This window comes from Cynara cardunculus (assembly GCF_001531365.2).
Source record: "Cynara cardunculus var. scolymus isolate 2C chromosome LG 1, CcrdV1, whole genome shotgun sequence".
NCBI lineage: Eukaryota > Viridiplantae > Streptophyta > Magnoliopsida > Asterales > Asteraceae > Cynara > Cynara cardunculus.
Window position 1 is genome coordinate 8787792 of NC_037528.1, and position 19674 is coordinate 8807465.

At 35.9% G+C, this 19674-nt stretch overlaps 3 protein-coding genes across 4 annotated transcripts; 1 reads left to right on the top strand and 2 right to left on the bottom strand.

The window, feature by feature from the left end:
- Positions 1-2: 2 nt before the first annotated feature.
- LOC112506081 (probable glutamate carboxypeptidase AMP1) lies at positions 3-4549 on the bottom strand. The gene is made up of 10 exons (XM_025110130.1): positions 3398-4549; positions 2184-2426; positions 1804-1956; positions 1593-1661; positions 1338-1425; positions 1126-1209; positions 939-1027; positions 651-767; positions 445-579; positions 3-352 (listed from the first exon to the last, which is right to left on the bottom strand). The coding sequence occupies exons 1-10, from the start codon at positions 4358-4360 to the stop codon at positions 182-184; spliced, it is 2112 nt and encodes a 703-aa protein (XP_024965898.1). The 5' UTR covers positions 4361-4549; the 3' UTR covers positions 3-181.
- A 3834-nt stretch (positions 4550-8383) lies between these two features.
- Positions 8384-12566, bottom strand: LOC112501971. The gene is made up of 2 exons (XM_025105774.1): positions 12334-12566; positions 8384-9326 (listed from the first exon to the last, which is right to left on the bottom strand). The coding sequence occupies exon 2, from the start codon at positions 9312-9314 to the stop codon at positions 8652-8654; it is 663 nt and encodes a 220-aa protein (XP_024961542.1). The 5' UTR covers positions 9315-9326; positions 12334-12566; the 3' UTR covers positions 8384-8651.
- A 3677-nt stretch (positions 12567-16243) lies between these two features.
- On the top strand, positions 16244-19503 carry LOC112525379 (probable E3 ubiquitin-protein ligase BAH1-like). Of its 2 annotated transcripts, none has more exons than XM_025135497.1 (6): positions 16244-16501; positions 17907-18151; positions 18234-18488; positions 18590-18727; positions 19080-19138; positions 19218-19503. In XM_025135497.1, exons 1-6 carry the CDS (start codon positions 16276-16278, stop codon positions 19321-19323), a joined length of 1029 nt encoding a protein of 342 aa, XP_024991265.1. In that variant the 5' UTR covers positions 16244-16275; the 3' UTR covers positions 19324-19503. The 2 variants fall into 2 exon arrangements, with proteins under 2 accessions (XP_024991265.1, XP_024991272.1); XM_025135504.1 differs by lacking the exon at positions 16244-16501 and adding an exon at positions 17542-17805.
- The last annotated feature ends 171 nt before the right edge of the window (positions 19504-19674 follow it).

The following is a 19674-nucleotide window of genomic DNA, read 5'->3' on the forward strand; positions in this document are numbered from 1 at the left end:
TTGGTGGATATGATTTTCTGATAGCTTGGATACAAAATGTTTTGGCCTGTCAAAACTTTAGATGGTGAAGATGAACAACAGATCAAAGACCATGGCTAACTATGTCAATGGGCAACATTCTTGATTACTGGAGCAAATAAAAACACAAAACGGATTCTGTATCATTTCATATATACTGGGGTTAGTTGAGTTGACCCTTCAAAGCAGCTGCAGCCCTTTGGATAGCCCTAGCAACCCTCCAGATTTCATGCTGGATCATTGCCTGCTGCTTCTTTCCCTCTTTTGACTCGTAAATAGCATCTGCCACTCCTGGGAAGAATCCCAGTTTACTCTCGCTAGCCGGTCCATATACCTACAACATTATATCCAAGGCTTAACCTTATCTTTTAGTTGTTCAGGGACACTTTAAGACATTTGACTAATAATAAGTCCTCCTATACTTACAAGATGCTTGAACCACTGCCTTCCTTTTATCCCATCTGAATCCAAGAAGCCTCTTTCAGCCAACATCAAACGATCATTCAATATGCGCCTCTTCATAACTGAAACACGACCTTCGCTTTCTTCCTCCCTCATTTTCTGCAAAACAAATTAAATCAGATAACAACACACTACCCAAGGAAAAACCATTCGCACATAAGAAGAAAAACCTTGATTTCATCTTCCACTTGTTTAGCTGCATCTTCAAGTTCTTGAATTGTGGATGTGATAGGATGCAAAGAGACATCATCCCCTTCCAACAGTTTGTACAATGAATCTGTGTGGTTCTGTAAAATTAACAAACAAAATGAAAAAGCGTCCGCACATCCACAAAATGTTCCAAGCGGTGTACAAGAATTCAAGAAAACTCGAGTATTCATGTGGTTCACAAGAATTATTTGTTTTAAACCATATGCCAAGTAAAAACATTGCAATTTAATGAGAAAGATTACAAGTACCTGCAACTGAAGTGCATATGAAAGATAGTTAAAAGGAATGATAGGATCATCAGCCAAGCGTAGTCCAAGCAACCCCCAGACAGAAGCGACTAACGTCACAAAATGAGAAAGAAAACCAATTCCCATTAAATCATGACGATACATCGAGAATGTTAATAGTGCATAAAGAGACGAGAAGAAAGCTAACCAGCCACGTGACGGTGGAAGAATGGATCTCCATACTTAACCATCCAGTCATAGGAGTCAAAAGCAGTGTGGTAAACAGGGAAATCTAGAAAAGATTCAAACATTGACAATGGTAATTGGTTTTGGTCCATAAGATTCAATTCTTCTCATTGCTTAACGGTGTTGTATTAATGGCCTAAATGCATCCTAGGATAAATGGTACAAGAGCTGTACCTTTGCCATAGTACAGATCAATAGAAGGAACCCCAGCATGATGCAAAAACGGAGCGAAGTCAGAAAATACGTCACTGAGTCTCTGGATCTACAACTCCACAAAATGAATTATATACTTGTGGCTGTTCAAACTCAACCTTTGATTGTATACTTGTGGAAAAACAAGCAAGATGGTATGTGATATCAAGTATATTATGCTGCTTAGGAACTACTTTTGGTCGTTAATTATCATAGAAAATGTGGCATAAAACATACCATAGGGACTTCACTGCTGGTTCTCCACTTCTCAAAGAGCGTTGAATCCGAGAAGTCGGGATCTGTAACCTGGTATTTTATATAAAAGATTCATATCAAAACATCAACAGTTCAAACTATTCACTTGATCCCGATATAAATGCAACAAGATGACTTGGCTCATAAGAATCCATTTCATGATTTCCGCACTATCCACCAAATTCTTCTATACCTTCTTAGTAACCTCAACAAGAATATCATCTAGCTGAGGCGTCGTACCAGCAAAAAATCCAGGCCCTTGAACAGCACAATCCACATTGATATATGCTACAGCCTTGGACCCCAGATTTGCAAGATTTTGTTCAACCCATTCAGTAGATCCAATCTGAAACCACCAAATAAACCATCTTTTTTTAGTAATTAACCCAAGGGGCTGTTTACTTTTTTTCCATTAAGCCCTGTACGGATTAAGCTGTTTTGTGCTCCGTCTAGATAAATTTGGCTGTCTAGACAAAAATATATTGATGCTTTTTAAAAACAAGTCCAGAGAGCCATATGCAACATGAATCAACGATACGTTTTAGTCATCAGTAAAAATAGAATATTACCTACCATCCCAAATTCTTCTGCATCCCAACTGCATAGAAAGATTGTCCTTTGAGGACTCCACCCCATGCGCATCATTAGAGAATATCGACGAGCAATGTCAATGAGAGCAGCGGTGCCGCTATTCGGGTCAACGGCTCCATAAGTCCATGCATCCCTGTGGTTGCCAAGCACCACAAACCGATCAGGCTCTTCTGATCCCCTTATAACAGCAAATACATTTTGGATTGTTGCCATCTTGTTCTCCCCCTAAAAGTTAAAATAGGAACTCATTACACATGCAATATAAGAGGAAAGAAGAAACTTCTCTTCCACATTCATAATGGCTAGCTACTTCGTGTTGTCTGTGGGTGATTTTAGTGTCATTTGGCCATTTTGGTGTAACTGGATTTACAAGAGAATAAAGGGGCTCCGGTTAAGCTGGAGGTGCAGAATGCACACTTATAAAAGCAACTTGAACCCAGAATAGCCAGATGTCATCAATGGCGGGGTTCAAGGGGCAGCGCTCAGCTGCATACTTTCAGTGTTTGAAGTTTCAATGCTTGGAAACTGATCATCAATGAGCGAACTTGCTCACTGATGATCAATGATCATCAATGAGTGAACTCGCTCACTGATGATCAATGCGAGTTCGCTCATTGATGACGCTAATAGATCTTAGCTGCTATGTAATTGTCTTGTAACCTCAGATAACTCCCCGAAAAAGGACTACTTTTAAAAGGTGTTTTCATTCTCGTTTTTACATATGAATTTCACAAGATCTCTGTGTCAGTCTCTCATTTTTCTGCCTAAAAACATGAGTGTGAATTTGGATCATCCTCTCGTAATACCCAAGGCGTTTATAGGGTCGAAATATTACATACGGACAGTGATTGGTACACCATCCAAGTCCAATTCTATTGATTTCTCACGAACCCTAACCCACGGTTTCTAACATGATCATCAATCCTGACATAACAAGCTGCAGCCACAATGGAATTCCCAATCCAAATCTTGAATACCCGAATCAGATATTCGGACTTGTAATGGTAGCAATTAGCAGACATAACCCCAAATCAGCCAAGTTCATTGACCAAACAACCAACCAGTAATCAAAAATTGCCTGAGATTAGATGGTAAGTATGAAAGAAGAAATCAACATCCGACAAATTCTATTTGAAAGTGATGGATGAAGAAGAAGAAGAGTACTATGAAGTGGTCCAAGAAAATGAAAAAGAAACCTGGTATGTGAAATTCAAGAAAGTTGGTCCAGGGCCAACCCTGTCCAATTTCCCCACAAGGTCAACATCCTTCCACAAATGGGTCACCCTGGCCCCCTCCAGTGACTCCAAAATCAACGCCGCCGTCTCCGCCGATATCGGCAATGAGGCCACGGTCGGGAACCTCTTCAACACCTCACTATCCTCCACCCCTAACCTTTCTACATCTCCACCAGTTGCAGCCCACCCAGGTGTCATTGGGTCGCCAACACCATCTAACACCGTCCCCCTCTCCACCCCACCACCGTTATTGTCGGTATACATAACCACCGCCAAAACGCCTTTCTCCGCCGCCTTCGCCACAACCGCATTCCTCGACATCCCACCGCCTCTCTTCGCAACAGCTACACAACCCTTTACGTCGACGCCAGCCGACGCCAGCGCACGATAGTCCTCCTCCCTGCCATGGTAAACGTACACCGCTTTACCGTACGCCGACCCGGATGGTGAGTAAGCGTGGTAGGGTTTGACGACTTCAGAGTCGGAATCTAAGCCTGGTTCGGTCAACGGAAGCGGGACGGCTGCGGTAGTGTTGCTAAAGTGCGCAGTGAGTGATGAGTGGAGATGGTACGATAACAGTACTGAATAGTCAGTGACGTGGGTTTGGAGATGGAAGGATTCAAAGTGGGTCTTGACGTAATCGACGACCGCGGACGAGGGTGGGGTACCGGCGAGATGGGGATGAAGGGTAAGGTGGCGAAGATAGTTAGAGATGGTGTAATTGGACCCAGAGTTAAGAAAAGCAGAGATCAATGGTGGGTGTTGGGCAGTCGTGGATGGTGTGGCAGGAGCCTGGTGGTTGTGGTGGTGGTGGAGGGTGTAGAGAGAGATAATGCAGAGAGTGATGATGAAGACGAAGGTGCATGAAGGGGAGGTAAAAATGGTGGTTGATTTTGGAAGATTGGTATGGAGAGTGTGCGCCATCTACACCGTGCGCGACGGCGATGGTGGTTGAAACGGCGGAGGAATTGAAGAAAGGTTTATATTATAGAGAGGTGATGGAAAGTGTACAACACTACAATGCATCCATGAGGGTGTTGCAGAAAACGTACATGGAGTATCTAAAATTTTGTCGGGGTGAAGTGTCCCATTTTTTATTTGCATAAATTACTTGTACTTTCTTGCTACTCTTGGGTCTCACAAAATATAATCCTATTATCTTTCGTTGTGAGTCATATCCATCGTTAAAATTTTAAGCCTAATTGATCGAAAACCGATCTCAACCGGATTTGTAACTCTACAAATCAGGTTTAAAATATAACGTCTCTTGGATGCATGCAAAACAAACATTGCCAATCACATCACTAACAGAAAAAGCTTAAACTACAGAAGCCAAAGAAAAAAAAGTCAGATATCGATATACGGAAACAAAATTCTATAAATAACATAATCCTCGTCAGATTGATGTCCTTTTACAATATATATATATATATATATATATAGAGAGAGAGAGAGAGAGAGAGAGAGAGAGGGGAGATGAAATGATGTCGTTTTCGTATGTTGTTGGGATAAAACATGTTTGTATTTTGTTTAATTGAGTTAAAAAAGATAGATAAAGAAATTACAAGTAGAATGAATGATAATTTGGAAAGAACAAAAGAATGGGAACCCATGATAGTGATGTGGGAGGTGTTAGCTGGATGTTTATTCTTGTCTTTTTATGACCAAACGGAAAATCTTGAAAAAATAAAAATTAAATATTTTTCATCAGAATAAATCTATCAGTTTGATTTTCTTTTCCTCCAACCGTGAGTTTTAAGATTAATCTTAACGTATCAAGAAAACTCTATGAATAACATGGAGTCGTTGTAAATGAATCGCAGTGGTCATAAAGATTGTAATAGCGTTTGAATTCGAACCCAAGATATATGATATCTTTCATTATATTCCTATTAGACTTAACCAATGTATCACAATCCAAACAGATATTTGATTTTTTTTTTTTTTAAATAACTTCCTTTTTTAATTAAACCATGACATGTTTATTATACAAAAATAATAATAGGTTTTAGTTATGAGATTTTTGGCTAGAATTCAAATTTACCTAATAAAAATTCGATCATGATGTATCCATGTCTTAAATGTTTTATCTTTATAAATAAGATATTTAATTATAATAATTTATAATAAGATTGAGTTCCAATAAGAATGAAAGTTATGATAAGAAGTATAAGAAATGATATTCATCTTTATATCAATCATAATTGATAATCAACAGTAATAAGATGCATTGATATGCAACGGATCAATTCTCGTATCAAGTACAATTCATATTATGAATATAAGATTAAAAATGATCAAGAATCCAAATCTCGTGTTGTAACTTATGTTTTCACACTATTCTTTGTCTTTGTAATAAACCATATAATATAATAATTAAATATTATGTTTATTTAAGTAAATAGACAACAATAATTAATATATATATATATATATATATATATATATATATAATATGTCCATATTCGGTCCACAAGACAAGAAAGCAGGCCCAAATCTTGTCAATTTTGGAGAGAGAACCTATTCAAAATTAACATTTATATGTCAATTATTATATTCCTTACAAAATAGTAAAAATATCTATCATATATAAAAACAAACGATTCTAGCCTTTGATATTTGTTACTTTCTCCTAAAAATATAATTCAAAATTACTTTTTATATTATCTTATAATTTTATATTGTTGATTAAGAATTAAAAGTTCTCGTTCAAAATAAAATTTACAAATTCAACTCCTCTTACATAAAGCCATGTAAGGAAGGATAACCGGCACTCGACTTCTAGAGTCGTTGAAGCCGGTAAGTTGTCGGATATATTGATCGAAGATAGCCTCGATCAAACGCATCCAACGCCCATCATTTCATTTAAAAAAAAAAAACCCTTTTCATCATATGTTTAGATTGTTGATTCGATTCAACATGAAGTAGTACAAGAACTCGTACAAGTCCATCAACTACAAACTCAACATCGAGATTGTTTATTTATATATCTACTGAAAATAATGGGCACCGTGATGGGCTAATAAAGCGCAAGAGGGAAAAAGAAAGCGAGTAAATGAGTCAAAAGTTGTTGATGTCAAATGTAACTTTTGGAGCTAGCAAAAGCATATTCTAAACAAAAAAGGAGGATTAGTTATTAGCAACTTGTTGATAGTATTTGTTCTTAATGACAACAACTATCATCATTAGAGAAAAAGGGAAAACGATATGTGGGTGAAAGGTCTTAGTCACACTACAATTCAATGGACGACTAGAGACTTTTTCTTGATTTCTTTTCAATGTTGCTTGCGACTATATATATATACACATATATGTTTTCTCAAGAATCAATTCATTATGAATCTCCTTTTATATATACATATATATATATATACACACACCCTCTAAACCAGACAAGCTCAGTAAATCCCATTAAGAGGTGAGGTCAGGTTTAACTATATGTACATATAGATGATATACGTATGGTATAGTATAACAGGTAGAATATGCGGAAATGTCCTACGCCCCACACGTCTTTGTCATCCCTCTACGGGCACCTTAAGCCATAACAATCATGGGAGTCTCTTATCTATTTTTGATGCAAATGCATTTAAAGTGCCACTAAAAACCTCTTGGATATAGTTTCCCACATGCCTAATACTCATTTAACATCTTTAGATGCATTTCTACATAACTAATGAATCAATGATTGTTGCATAAATCTTGAGCAATTCACTGTTTTAGTCATACCACATCTAAAAAACATAATTTACAGCATATATGTTAGATAGGTATTACTTAAAAATCATGTAACATGCATCCATACAGCAGGTACAAAAGGACATGGAAGCACAAAAAGGGGTTGGAATTGGATTTGGATGAAGGGTGTGGTGAGTTGGAAAAGCATTACCTTTTGATGCAATGAGGACAACATGTTTTCACACCTGAAAAAGATTGAAAACACAGAAATGATATCAATCATGAAAGATGCTCTTAATAATTAAACAAAAGTGGTGTAGGCAAACAATGACAAATGAATGTTCACTCATAGTGCTCCACCATATCGATGTTCATTACTTACTGCAACTTTCTACTCTCTGCATATATTTGTTTATTTCATGAATGGAATCTTGTTATGCCCATCCTTCCAACTTTTTCTTTGCCCTCTTGCTTCATCAAGATGCCTCTCTAATTGGCACCTTCTCACACCAATGCTTTCTTCTCCTTTTTCTTTTTCTTTCCATCTTTGATTCCATAAGTTGATCATACCAAAATGGGTGTTTCACGATTCTATAGGGCTTCAATGACTCATAGTGTCACCATTCACTTTCTTTCATCTCTTATGTGGGTTGCTTTGCCTTATCTCCACTAACTTTCTTTGTTTTTTATTGTGTCGTCATTCAAGAAGATTTCCTCAATGAAATCATGATCTCACTAGAATGTTTAATGTGCGTGTTTGGGCATCAGGGACAATCAAACAAAAATAATCTACTCAAACAAGATTTTTGTACTGTTGACACGTCACATGTACCTAGAACTCTGGTAAAAGAAGACAAAACAGGATACAAACTTGTTAAAACACAGACCCTTTTGAATTTGATTATAACCCAACCACCACATGTAATTTGTATAAACCTCCTATAGTAAAATCTTTTGGCTTCAAGATGAATCACTGCTATGAGCCTCGGAGGTTGCACAATAAAGATGACTACACATCTTGTGGGAAAGAAAAATATAGTATGCTTCCTCTGGCCAATAAAAGTTGCAGCATTTGAGTACTATAGGTCGAAAGTGATGTTGTGAACCCAGATCAATAAAACAAGCAATTCGTGCAAATTGTCCAATACAAATTCAGATATGTTCTAACACAATCAAATGTTTGTGACAGCAGTCTCGACCCGTTAACACCAATCCTGGTCCGAAAAATTACGGGCACAAATTATCTCAGTTGAAAACTTAAAAGAAAAGTAGAAAACAACCATCAAAATGTGTTAGTTATATGGGTAACAATGTAAGAAAGCACCATGATACCAGTCCACTAGACCAAAGCGCGGCATACGAAAGAAATGATAAGTATGAGGGAGATGATATACGAAAGAATTTGCTCACATAAATGTTAATCTCCTTGTACGACATATCAGGAGCAGTTATCGTCAATACGACATTATAGGTAATAACGTGTTCTTACTTGGTACCTCTGATCTTGTCACATATTTAAAGTTTTGCACATTCAAGTTTACCAGAGGCATTCAATAGCATGCATCAGTTTTCTTCTAGGCCCAACTGCATCTGCACCCATATCTTTCAGCTTCTTCATTGTCAGATTCACCAATTGCACCTTGCCAACATGTCTGCACCTAAAAATCTTCACAAACTGACCGAGTCCAAGAGACACCAGCCAATTGTTCAGCCCACCTGCTCTCTGAAGCTTTCTCTCAAGATTCAAAGCCCTCATCTTTGAATTCACCAACATGTGCCCATTGAGCAAATTTCCACAATGTTTTCTTGCTTTTGGGGCACTGCAAATCCCAAGTGTTCTATGACAATTGGGTTCATCCTTAAGTAGGTTTCCTGGTGTAGCTCTATGGTTCAGCTTTGGTGGGTTGGAAAATGTTGTGATGGGTTTTACGGTGGCCAATGGCATGGTTTTCTCTATGTTGACAGGTGGATCCGGCTGTGGAGCTGTAATATGATCAACCTCTTTGGTGGGTATCGGCTGCGATGGACTTCTGGCTGGGTTAGGCATTGTGCAGTGTTCCGGGATGGGTAAAGCTGGGATCAAGATGGTAACTTTTTGCTTCTTGACAACAACCCAACCGTCTTGTAGGCACTTCTCCATGTCAGGGCCACTTGGAGTACAATTTTTATTTGGAGGCTGCTTCAGCTTCAGTTTCGCCATTTACTTGAAGACCTGCTTTGAGAAAATACCAAACATCAAGGCAAAAAACTTGTGACCTAATGTAAGATAGTAACCGCATCCATAATTGCATGAATCATAGGTTCGAACTCACAAGACTGAACAGAAAATCAATTACAGACTTGTATTGCATTTTTATCTCTGAAATATTGAGATAAAAAAATGAAACCATTTAACAACTATGTGTCCTCCACAGTGTACTGAACTGGTAGGATCCATGCATGCTGCTTCACTTAGTTTTAGAGATTGGACAAACTTATATCTGCCTTTATAATACATTTAAACAGCTGCCAAGTCCCAACATAGAAAAATGGAACTTATAGGTAACCTGCAAACCATTTGAAATCCTTACAAACACGAATCAAACTTTTGAGAAGGTAAAAGATATATTATAATCACAAGCCTCTTAGAGCTTTTCCATGTCCATTTGAGTGAACATGATGTTGTCGTTATACAGTCAGAAAGATTTGCCGGCAGGAAATACTTGCTGATACAAGAAAGACCAATGTGACGAAAAGGGTTAAATGGTGCAGATGATGCGTCAAAGATCAATATATTAGTTTAAAGATATTTATCACTTGGGATCCAGCTAAGATCCTCTCCAAATAAGCTGGTTACTAAAGATGTATGCAACAGGATCATAGTCTTCATATGAAACATCATTGAATGTTTAAGAAAGAAAAATATAACTTATGAGAAAGAAAATATAAATGGTGTGTAAAACACTACTTGATCCATCATTGTCCAAGCTATATTTTTGTGTGGATGTACATCTTGATAACTTTGGCCAACACTTCCTACACCTCGATCCCCCATCTTTAGGGTTCCATCACTTTTAAAATTCTCTGATTAAACAGATGCAAACAATGTAGACCACATCCATAGCCAATATCACAAGAGTCATTATCGGCAACACCTTAGATGTAGCTGATGCCATCTTTCTTGCATTAAATAATCGTCAATAGAGTGGCAAGCAGCTTACTATTTGATGAAGGTTTTCTAGAGAAGGCAGGATGTTCTGCTAGTAATTTAATTGATGTCAGACAATCTCGGATGAATGAATCAATTCTTTTACCAAACAAAAGCTCCATCTCGATCACAATCAACTGACTTTCATAGTATTGTGATGTTTCTGGAGTTATCAATCATAGAAAATATGCATGTAACCATTTGGATCTTCCAATTAACTTTGCACAAAATGATGACTACAGTTACCACTGACTCCATGTGTTTCCATTGTCAGATAAGAAGCTTAGTTTTTCAACTCCTAGAAGCAAATACTAGTGGCAGAGAATATTGTTCTTTCAGTTTTCGCAATTTCAAGGTTTAAAGAAATAATTACTTTGATTCCATCACAACTTTAACCCATTAATATGAACAAGTAATAGTAGTTGATAACAACTCGTGTTTGACCAAGCATCCTTCATCTAAGATTCAACTTTCAGTCTAATTTTTGAATTCTATCATCCATAAAAAAGAAATATAAATAATCAAACAAAAACATAAGGAACAATTAAAAACCATCTCCACTAGGCCTTGAGATAAAAAAAATCAAAGCACAGATGCATCAATATATACATATGTGTGTGTGCTGCACTTAGCAACTAGCCGACTGCAAATATCTTATCATAACCTACAAAATACAAAAGAGCCAAATTTTTCGCGGATCTTAATTCCCACATGTTCTTGCATTGCAAGAAAAGATTAACTCATCCTGGTCTCAGATACTTCCCAAGTTCTGTTCAGCCTTAGTGACAACAATTGATGCTCAGTTGCATGAATGCTAGATTCCTATGGAGAACACAAAAAGAGGTAGAACACTTAATTAGTTTATAAGTTTATATTTATAACTCTTAGACAGGCTTTCTCATTTGATGATTAAAAAAGAGAAGGGATACCCCTCTTTGAGGGTGTTGCACTTGCACACCTTTGAGGAAAATTCTAAACAAAAAACTTCTAGGTTCTACTACATTGCTTCCTAAGACTACAAGCCTCAACAATGATTATAAAATACAAGAGAGTCCTAGAATCCAATGTAGAACACTAGATTTTCCTAAAGCATTTTAGCGACTTCTAGGATGTTCTTGGCTCTTCCTTGCTTAATGCTTATTGTATGTACCAAGTGGGCATCTGGGTGAAGCCTACATCGTATTTGTACTCAAAATGCTCGAGCCATGACACTAGGATAGGACCATGTTCTTATAGTTTTACGGTTTAACAACCAAAACTTAAGAGCAAAATATGAAACAAAAGTCATAATAATAGTTGAACAATGCAAGACATATTGGTCGTCTATGTGAACACATTATTCAGAGAAGTTCCACAGGAATCAAGTCAAACTATGTGAATAAATATAATGTCACTTCAGAGTTCAGACAAACTACAGTCATATTACATGCATTGCAAAATTAGAGCTAGCATCATTCGTGCATCATGTGATCAAGATCTTTAAACAATACTAGCAAATAACAATGACTTCCGACTCTAATTCCATAATTCGTATCCAACTGTTCGGATTGCTTTTATCATATAACCATTCAATACTCGCCAAAATCAGTTGTATTGTACGTACATTTGCAGGTTACGGCTACAACCAAATCCAATATCACTTCCTCTATTCGACAAAAATACACAACTCTAACTATTAAATTCAAACCCGGTGCTTTAAAATGCAAGATTGATGGAGATTTTGAGGCAAAATTCAACACCAACATCGTCATATTTGTAGTAGATATTAGTCCAATTCGGTTCACTTCTTCTTTCTCAATAATAAAGAATTCGTATCGATTGAAGTAAAAAAGAGACCCTCTATCCCCTTTAGCTACCAAAATCTAACTGTAACATTTTGCCTAATTCATGTCTCCAGAAGGCGAAGGACATCAATTCTATCAATAAAGAAAAAATCACAACACAAATCTATAAAGTTGTGGAAATTATAAGTGGAAACAATCTAACTAAACACATTTTTGCATTCGTACATGGAAATTATCGTCGCACGTACCGAGATTATTGACGAATTGATCGAGAAGATAAAATCAATATATGGATTTGATTGGCTCCTTTGATCACAACGGTTTTCGTCCCTTTACACTTTTTGGAACTGAAATCCTTCGTCTCGATCTGGCGGATCTTGTAATTTGGCGCCCTAATTTATGCATAAAACCCAACAAGCTTCAATTTTGTCGCAATAAAAATAATAACATGACATTTATTTATTTATTATCTTCAAAATTTCAGTAACTATCCGTCAATCAGACCGTCTATTAAACATGTTTGAGGTGTATCTTACATAGACAATTCTTAAATAGTTTGGGTAGAACGATTAAATTGTCACAATGATTAAGAGTCTTTCATGATATAGTGTAAAATAAAATACAATTGTTTGGTAATTATGTACAATAAACTTAGGGCTTTTAATGATTAAGGGAGATCCATGATACAAAATCATTCAGAAGGTTTTAAAACCATTAAGCAGCAGAATTTTTTTTTTACCAAACAATATTCACCTCTTAATGATTCGGAAAGTTGACTCTTAATGGAACTATTAAGAGGTAAACAAACAAGATTCGCCTTTTTTTTCAACCATTAAATTCATTTAAGTAAAAATCTATTTAATTTCAAAATTTGTCGATTAAAAAAATGATTTTTTAACGCCTTCTTACTTTGTCATTTTATATTTTATTTTATTTATTACTCATTTCATATAATCTATAGTTTAAATACATGTATAACAAAATCTCCAAAGAATTAACACGATCTACTGGTAAAGACAACTTTATACGTATTTTTTGGCATATTTTAATTTTCCTTGATAGTTTTGTTGTTGTTTTTTTTTTTTTTTTGCAAAGGACATGTGTTAGCTTTGTTAAAAAAAAATATAGTTAAGTCAATAACATTTTTTTTTATTAATTGAAATTTATTTTAAACTACTTAGTTAATTGGTGTTAGATGTCTCCACCTAGTCCCCTTTCCCTTCTCCGGTCAAACCAATCGAACTCCTTTCCTTATTCGGTCATCTTCTTTGATTAACTACCGCATATTCGACCATCACACATACACATACACATACACATACCATAACACACTCACATACACCAAATGAGCCCAAGTCCATACCCTAAGCTAGGAAACTCGGAATAAATAATTGAAACACATCAAAATCAAACTCAAAGTAGCTCTCACACACACAAGTTCGTTCTTTTTATTTTGTTAATGATAGTAGAGTAAGCCGATTATACACTTACGCATAGTGGATGATTTTGTTTTCTAAAAGCAGTATTGATGAAACCAAAAACCCAATTTAAAGCCACAACCCAATCTAACTCTAGCACACATACACATCACGTCGAGATCTAGGTATCAGATACAAAATTGGCTACCGTATAGAGTGCATCTTCAAGATTGGGTTTAATGGGTGTAGCTTAGTTTTTAGATATGGAGAAAGGGGTGATAAGATGAGGAATACAAATGGGGAGGAGGCCGAAGATGGTGGTGGTCGATGACAAATGAAGGAAGTAGTAAATAGTAAGTCGGTAACATTATATATGTGTGTGTCTTTAACATATACGTATAAATTATATTTATTTTAAACAATGAAACAAAAATGTTATAAAAAAAACTTAAATACTCCTAACTTAACATAAATTTCTTAACAGGCTCAGGACAAACTACTTGATCCATAATGGAAATAAAAAAGCAGTAACCTAATCTGTAGTTTTTAGGGTTAGAGACACAATCCGTAATTTTCATATACCACAATGACGAAATACATAATTTACTATTTTTTTTATCACGTTAGTTACCATAAGATAAGTTACATTCCTCATTATTAAAAATTAGATTTTAGAAAATATTAAATTTATAACGGTAAACAACTATATAATAATAGTTTCAAAATTTATTAAGAAATTATATAGTTACATGATGCAATCAAAAATTATAACTTGTTAAAAAAATTATAAGCATGATAAATTTATTTCTCTAATAAGCGATCCATTCTATATCAACTCAACTGTAAAACTTTTTTTTTAAATTAATGTATTAAATTTCTTGACCAAATAAATTAACATAGTATTTGTCGTATATTTTAACTTTATTATTTATAAGAACTTAATAAAACCGAAGGCCCCGTATGGTGACACCACCAACACATCCCATAGTTGCCCCTTATAACGCACTTGTAATCAGGGGTGCTAAAATATCCGACCAACTCGATCAACTTAACCCATCACGGAATAAATTAACCTGAAGCAATCTAATCAAGTTGTAAAATTTTTGAACCGTAGGTATTGGGTTGATATTGAGTTACTATTATTTGAATCTAACTTAATTCGATGAACCCGATATCATTTTATTTATTGGATTTAATATATTTATTGATTTTTTTATTAATATACACATTAGACAATTACACTATCATGTACGCGCTTCATAGACACATATTTTCAATCTATTCATATATATGTTCAGTAATTGTGAACATACGTAAGAAATATGGATAAGTTGTATCAAATGGTTGATAATGGAAAAAAACTATGAGTATGTAAATAACATATTCAAGGTAAAATAATATTTCAATGTACCAAAGTATCAACCCGACCAACCTGTACGGTTTGGGTTGGTTTGGGTTGCACTTTGGTTTGAGTTGAGTTGGGTTAAGATTTTTCAAACCGTAAGTATTGGATTGAATTGTTTAAATATCTTCAACCCGATCAATCTAATTTATAAACACGCCAATTTTAATTATTTACACCAATTGGCAATGGAGAATTTGCAACATATAGTATAATATTGGATCAAAGATCAAGTAACATAGCTCTTGAAGGTCACTTGGTGACAATAGTGTTTAAAATGGATAACCACAAGGGTGGTGTCTTATTGGTTTGAACTTGGCTCCAAAGGTCAAAAGTACCAGGAGGTCTCAGGTTCAAATCCAATGAGAAATAAAAATCTTCTAGTGGCCACGGAGGTTCAAATACGGTGACTTCGGGCTATCTGCAAGGTAGGTGGTCGTCCTGGGATTAGTCAGCTCGCATAGCGAGTTGGATATCCAGGTTAATAAAAAAAGATGGATTGCTATTGCAAATTGATTAAACAATCTCCACGTTATTAACAACTTATGTTTCAGTTGAAAAGCATAGCGAAAACCTCCAAACCAACTATAATTTTTATTTTAGCAAAAACTTAGAATTACGACACCTTCGATAATCGCAAATCAAAAATCCCTAATTTACTAAATGATTCCCATGAACAATGGGATTAATCTTCCTTGTAAAACGTCATTATGCTACTTAACCGATTTCTGCTACGGATAAGTTATTACTGGATATTGTTTGGTGAAGTTAAATTGCTGACGGCGACGGAGTAGGGATGGTGATGATAGGGTATAGGAGAAGGAAGAAGGTGGTTCCGATGAAGCTTGATAGTCATGGAGGCGATAAAAAGCAAGAAAAAAGTTAAAGAAAAGATCTTTGTACCTTCATGAAATATTTAATAATACAATTCATATATACATACCAATATAAAATATGATCTGAAAATAAAAGAGTACATAAAAGTTAAATGACAAATGCCCCGAGTTAACGGATTTTTTAACGAGGTTAATTAAAGGGACGAAAACCGGGGAAAAAATTAAAAACCACAAATAACAAAAACGCTAATTGCTAAATTAAGGGAAAAAGGTAACTTTCAATAAACCACAAGGACTAAAAATGTAACTTACTCTAGACTTTATTCGGAAACTAAATAGATGGCAGACTGGCAGGGGTTTATAAGACACGTGCACTGCACGGAGGAGTACCACTGTACAACTGATTTCCTATTGGACTCTCTCTCTCTCTCGGGTTTAATTCCACCGCCTCCATTAATGATCAAGCTCTAAAATATTTTCATTCTGCTGCTACCTCCATTTACCTTCCTATCCGCTTAATTGCTTCTTACCAAGATGAAGTTTGGAGAGACGTTTAAGGAGTATCTGCACGGAGAGAAAGAGCACAGCAGCTTGTTTGATCTCAATAAATGCTCTCACGTCGACTACAAGAGGCTGAAGAAGCTTCTCAAAATCTGTAGGCATCATTGCAGGGAGTTTAATAATGGCGATTTCCAGGTTGAAGAAGAAGAAGAAGATCGTCAGATTAATACTTCAATTTGTCGCTATCAATCCTGCCAATGTATGTTTTGTTTCCATCCCCTTAATTGGTTTTTTTCTCTAGCTATCTATCATACATTTGTCTTCTAATCTTTTATTTTAATCAAACATAATGAGTCCACTTATCGTCTTTTTAGTCGTATTCATATCTTCTCAAGGTCAAGCAACAGGTGAACCATGACTCTAGACACACTATAACAACCACAACCAAGATCCAAGTGTAAAATAGCAAGAACAAGCAAAATAAAAATGTCACTACTGAGAAAGTGTAAGTCCACTAGGGAGAGAGATAGACAATACTAATCACAGGTGAGAGTTGCAAAGTTACTTAAATAGAAGATGATCACAAATAGATGAAACCCTATAAGATAGCTTCTCTTGGATTTTAATCTATAATGGGAACAAATGGGAAATGGGGTCAGAAACCCGTTTAAATTGCTCCTGTACCGAGATCACTCATGTGAGCTGCAAAAGCGAGGTGGAGCCCGCCTGTGTTCAAGAACTACCCTTCTGTGATGTGGCTGTGAGAGGCAGTTACCTGTTGTGGCTTCCTCGCCAAACATGTACTGAATGTGGATGCGACCGGATGTACTTGATGATGAGGTCTCAGCCGCATACAAACATTACATCTCGTGAAAAGTGTACCATAAGTAGTTTGAAGGAGGCTGTTGAGTGGCTGCTTACACGAGCTCCTCTACGTGATCTTGGAGGATGCTTAGACCAAAACATTGAGCAGCATCTATATTTTCAAAACTTTAAAGTATTATGCATTTGCATCACATTGGTAGACATTTTCTGCAGGTTGTTTCTGATCATATTGCGCAGTCTGTATTTGTACTTCGAGTTTCAAGATCGAATCTAGTACTTACAAAAGTCAAATTGGATCGAAGATAAGCATGTGTTGACTTGACTAAGGGATTGAAAATATATATACATCGTGCAAGAATTTACCATTAGTTCATTATACTGGTTGTTTACTTGTTTATGAGTCATCCTGAAGTGTGAGTGCCTTGTAGCTGAACGGAATGTTCTTCACTTTAAGGAAGGCTGTTCTTAGTTTGTCCAGAAAACTAGAAAAGAATTGCATTTCTCTCTCAAGACTGATGCTTTTCAAGTCCACATCTTTACGAATATGGTTGAACACCACCATTATTTATGTAGCACTAGTGAAATATTAATGTTCTAAGCAAAGTTTTCTAAATAGTTTTAAAATATGTATCCTTGTTTTTAGGTTAATGAACAAAAAGCCCCTTGATGTTCACACTGAAATTCTAGTTATTTGTAGATCATGGAGAGTATATGCCATTTTATGCAAGACATTTTGTGGTAAATCCTGAATTTTTATGAAGTGATTGCTGGTTTATTAGCTGTTCTTTAACTTGGACTTCGGAGACTCACACGTACTACTGATTTGTTTATCATTATAGGGTGTGATCGGATGTTTTTCTCCGAGATAATGAAAGAAGCTTCTGATATTGTTGGCTGTTTTAGTTCTCGGGTCAGACATCTTGTCCAACTTCATTGCACTACTGGTATGCAGAGATTTTTACTACACTTGTTTCAGTGTTTCAAAAATGATCAACAAGCACTCGTGATGGAGGGGCGGATGTTAATTGAATATGTTATCATGAACGCGGTAGCACTTAGGAAAATTCTTAAGAAATATGACAAAGTAAGCCAATATCACTTCAATTCCTACTGCTTCTTCTTATTGGATTCTTGAGTTCTATTTGTTGTAAATGTTTTTTATACAGGTGCACAACTCTGCAAGTGGCATGAACTTCAAGTCCAAGTTGCAGGCTGAACACTTGGAGATTTCACAATCACCCTGGTTAATTGAATTAATGGCTTTCTGTATGAATTTCAGTGAATCAAATCATTTGATCTGCTATGAGCTTTGCATTCCTTTCTCTTGTGATCTCAATGTTTTAGACCCAGAACCTGTACTGAGATTGGTGCTTCCAAATTATGCAAATTTGGAATACAGTCTTACATGTGCTGTTTGCTTGGTATGGTTGCATATCAAGTTAATCTTGTATACAGATTAGACATTTTTTTAATTGTTTCTTTCTGCTATTCATTTGGATTAATATTCTTACTTGATTTTCAGCATACTGTTTTTCATCCATACGCTTTGAGCTGTGGGCATCTCTTTTGCAAGTCGTGTGCTTGCTCAGCAGGTTCCGTTTTGATATTTGAAGGGGTTAACTCTGCAAGCCCAAAGATGAAATGTCCAGTTTGCAGAGAGGTTAGTATGGCTTTTTAATTATAACATGTATCTACAAGAGATTCATACTTTCCTATGAAAAACAACCTACATTTTACAAATTATTATTTACTTTTTGTGCGTTTTAATTAAGTTAAGACGGCCTTAATAAGATTCAAGGGGATTCAGGCATAGGACAGGAAGGTGTTTTACTCATTTAGATGACTTATTGTTGAATCTTAGCTTAATTGCTCAACTTACATGTCATGTAGTTGTTCTGTTTGGTGATCTATAGTAGTCCCATGAAGGCTCGAGGCGTTCTACATACTTCACACTATGCATGATCACTAGAACCAAGTTTGAGCCTAATTTTACTGTATGTATGCACTTGCAGGATGGAGTATTTAGTAATGCAGTGCGGATGGCTGAATTGGATTTACTTCTAAAGCGACGGTAAGTCGTATTACATTGCAATAAAGCCGTACATGTTTGCGCTTGAAAGGAATCCTACGAAGCAGCGGGGCATTTGCAGGTTTGAAAAAGAATGGAAGGAAAGACAGGTTGAAGAAGGTGCTGAAGTTGCAAAGCAAAATAAAGAGTACTGGGAGTCTCATACAAGGTTTATTACCGGAATTTGATACAATGTTGGTTCCTGAAGTGTGTGTGTGTTAATTGGGTTATAAACACACAAATGGCAAAGATTTGTTTGGGAAGCAAAACAATGATCGCGGCTGGAATCTGGTCCTTGTACTAAAACTATGAATGGCATAACGATTGCAGATCGGCCTTTTGCAAACCAATCCTATACGTTAGTTAAAGAAGCTAACTATCTTTAATATATTTTTAATTATAAATTATTCATTAGTATTAACTGTTAATTATTTCCCTCTCAAAAAAAATTATTGATTGTTTAGAATTATTATTTATTTCATTAAATATTTTTATATGATTATTATTCGATATATTTAGTCGTCAAATACTAGATATAA

Bases quoted from the DNA above. Each gene is read 5' to 3' on its own strand.
- LOC112506081 (XM_025110130.1), bottom strand. From the start codon at position 4,360: ATGGCGCACACTCTCCATACCAATCTTCCAAAATCAACCACCATTTTT. The intron at 1,957-2,183 runs GTAGGTAATATT...TGGTGGTTTCAG, and splicing joins ATGCAGAAGAATTTGGGATG to ATTGGATCTACTGAATGGGT. The intron at 1,662-1,803 runs GTATAGAAGAAT...ATAAAATACCAG, and splicing joins TTGTTGAGGTTACTAAGAAG to GTTACAGATCCCGACTTCTC.
- LOC112501971 (XM_025105774.1), bottom strand. From the start codon at position 9,314: ATGGCGAAACTGAAGCTGAAGCAGCCTCCAAATAAAAATTGTACTCCA.
- LOC112525379 (XM_025135497.1), top strand. From the start codon at position 16,276: ATGAAGTTTGGAGAGACGTTTAAGGAGTATCTGCACGGAGAGAAAGAG. The intron at 16,502-17,906 runs GTATGTTTTGTT...TTATCATTATAG, and splicing joins TCGCTATCAATCCTGCCAAT to GGTGTGATCGGATGTTTTTC. The intron at 18,489-18,589 runs GTATGGTTGCAT...CTTGATTTTCAG, and splicing joins TTACATGTGCTGTTTGCTTG to CATACTGTTTTTCATCCATA.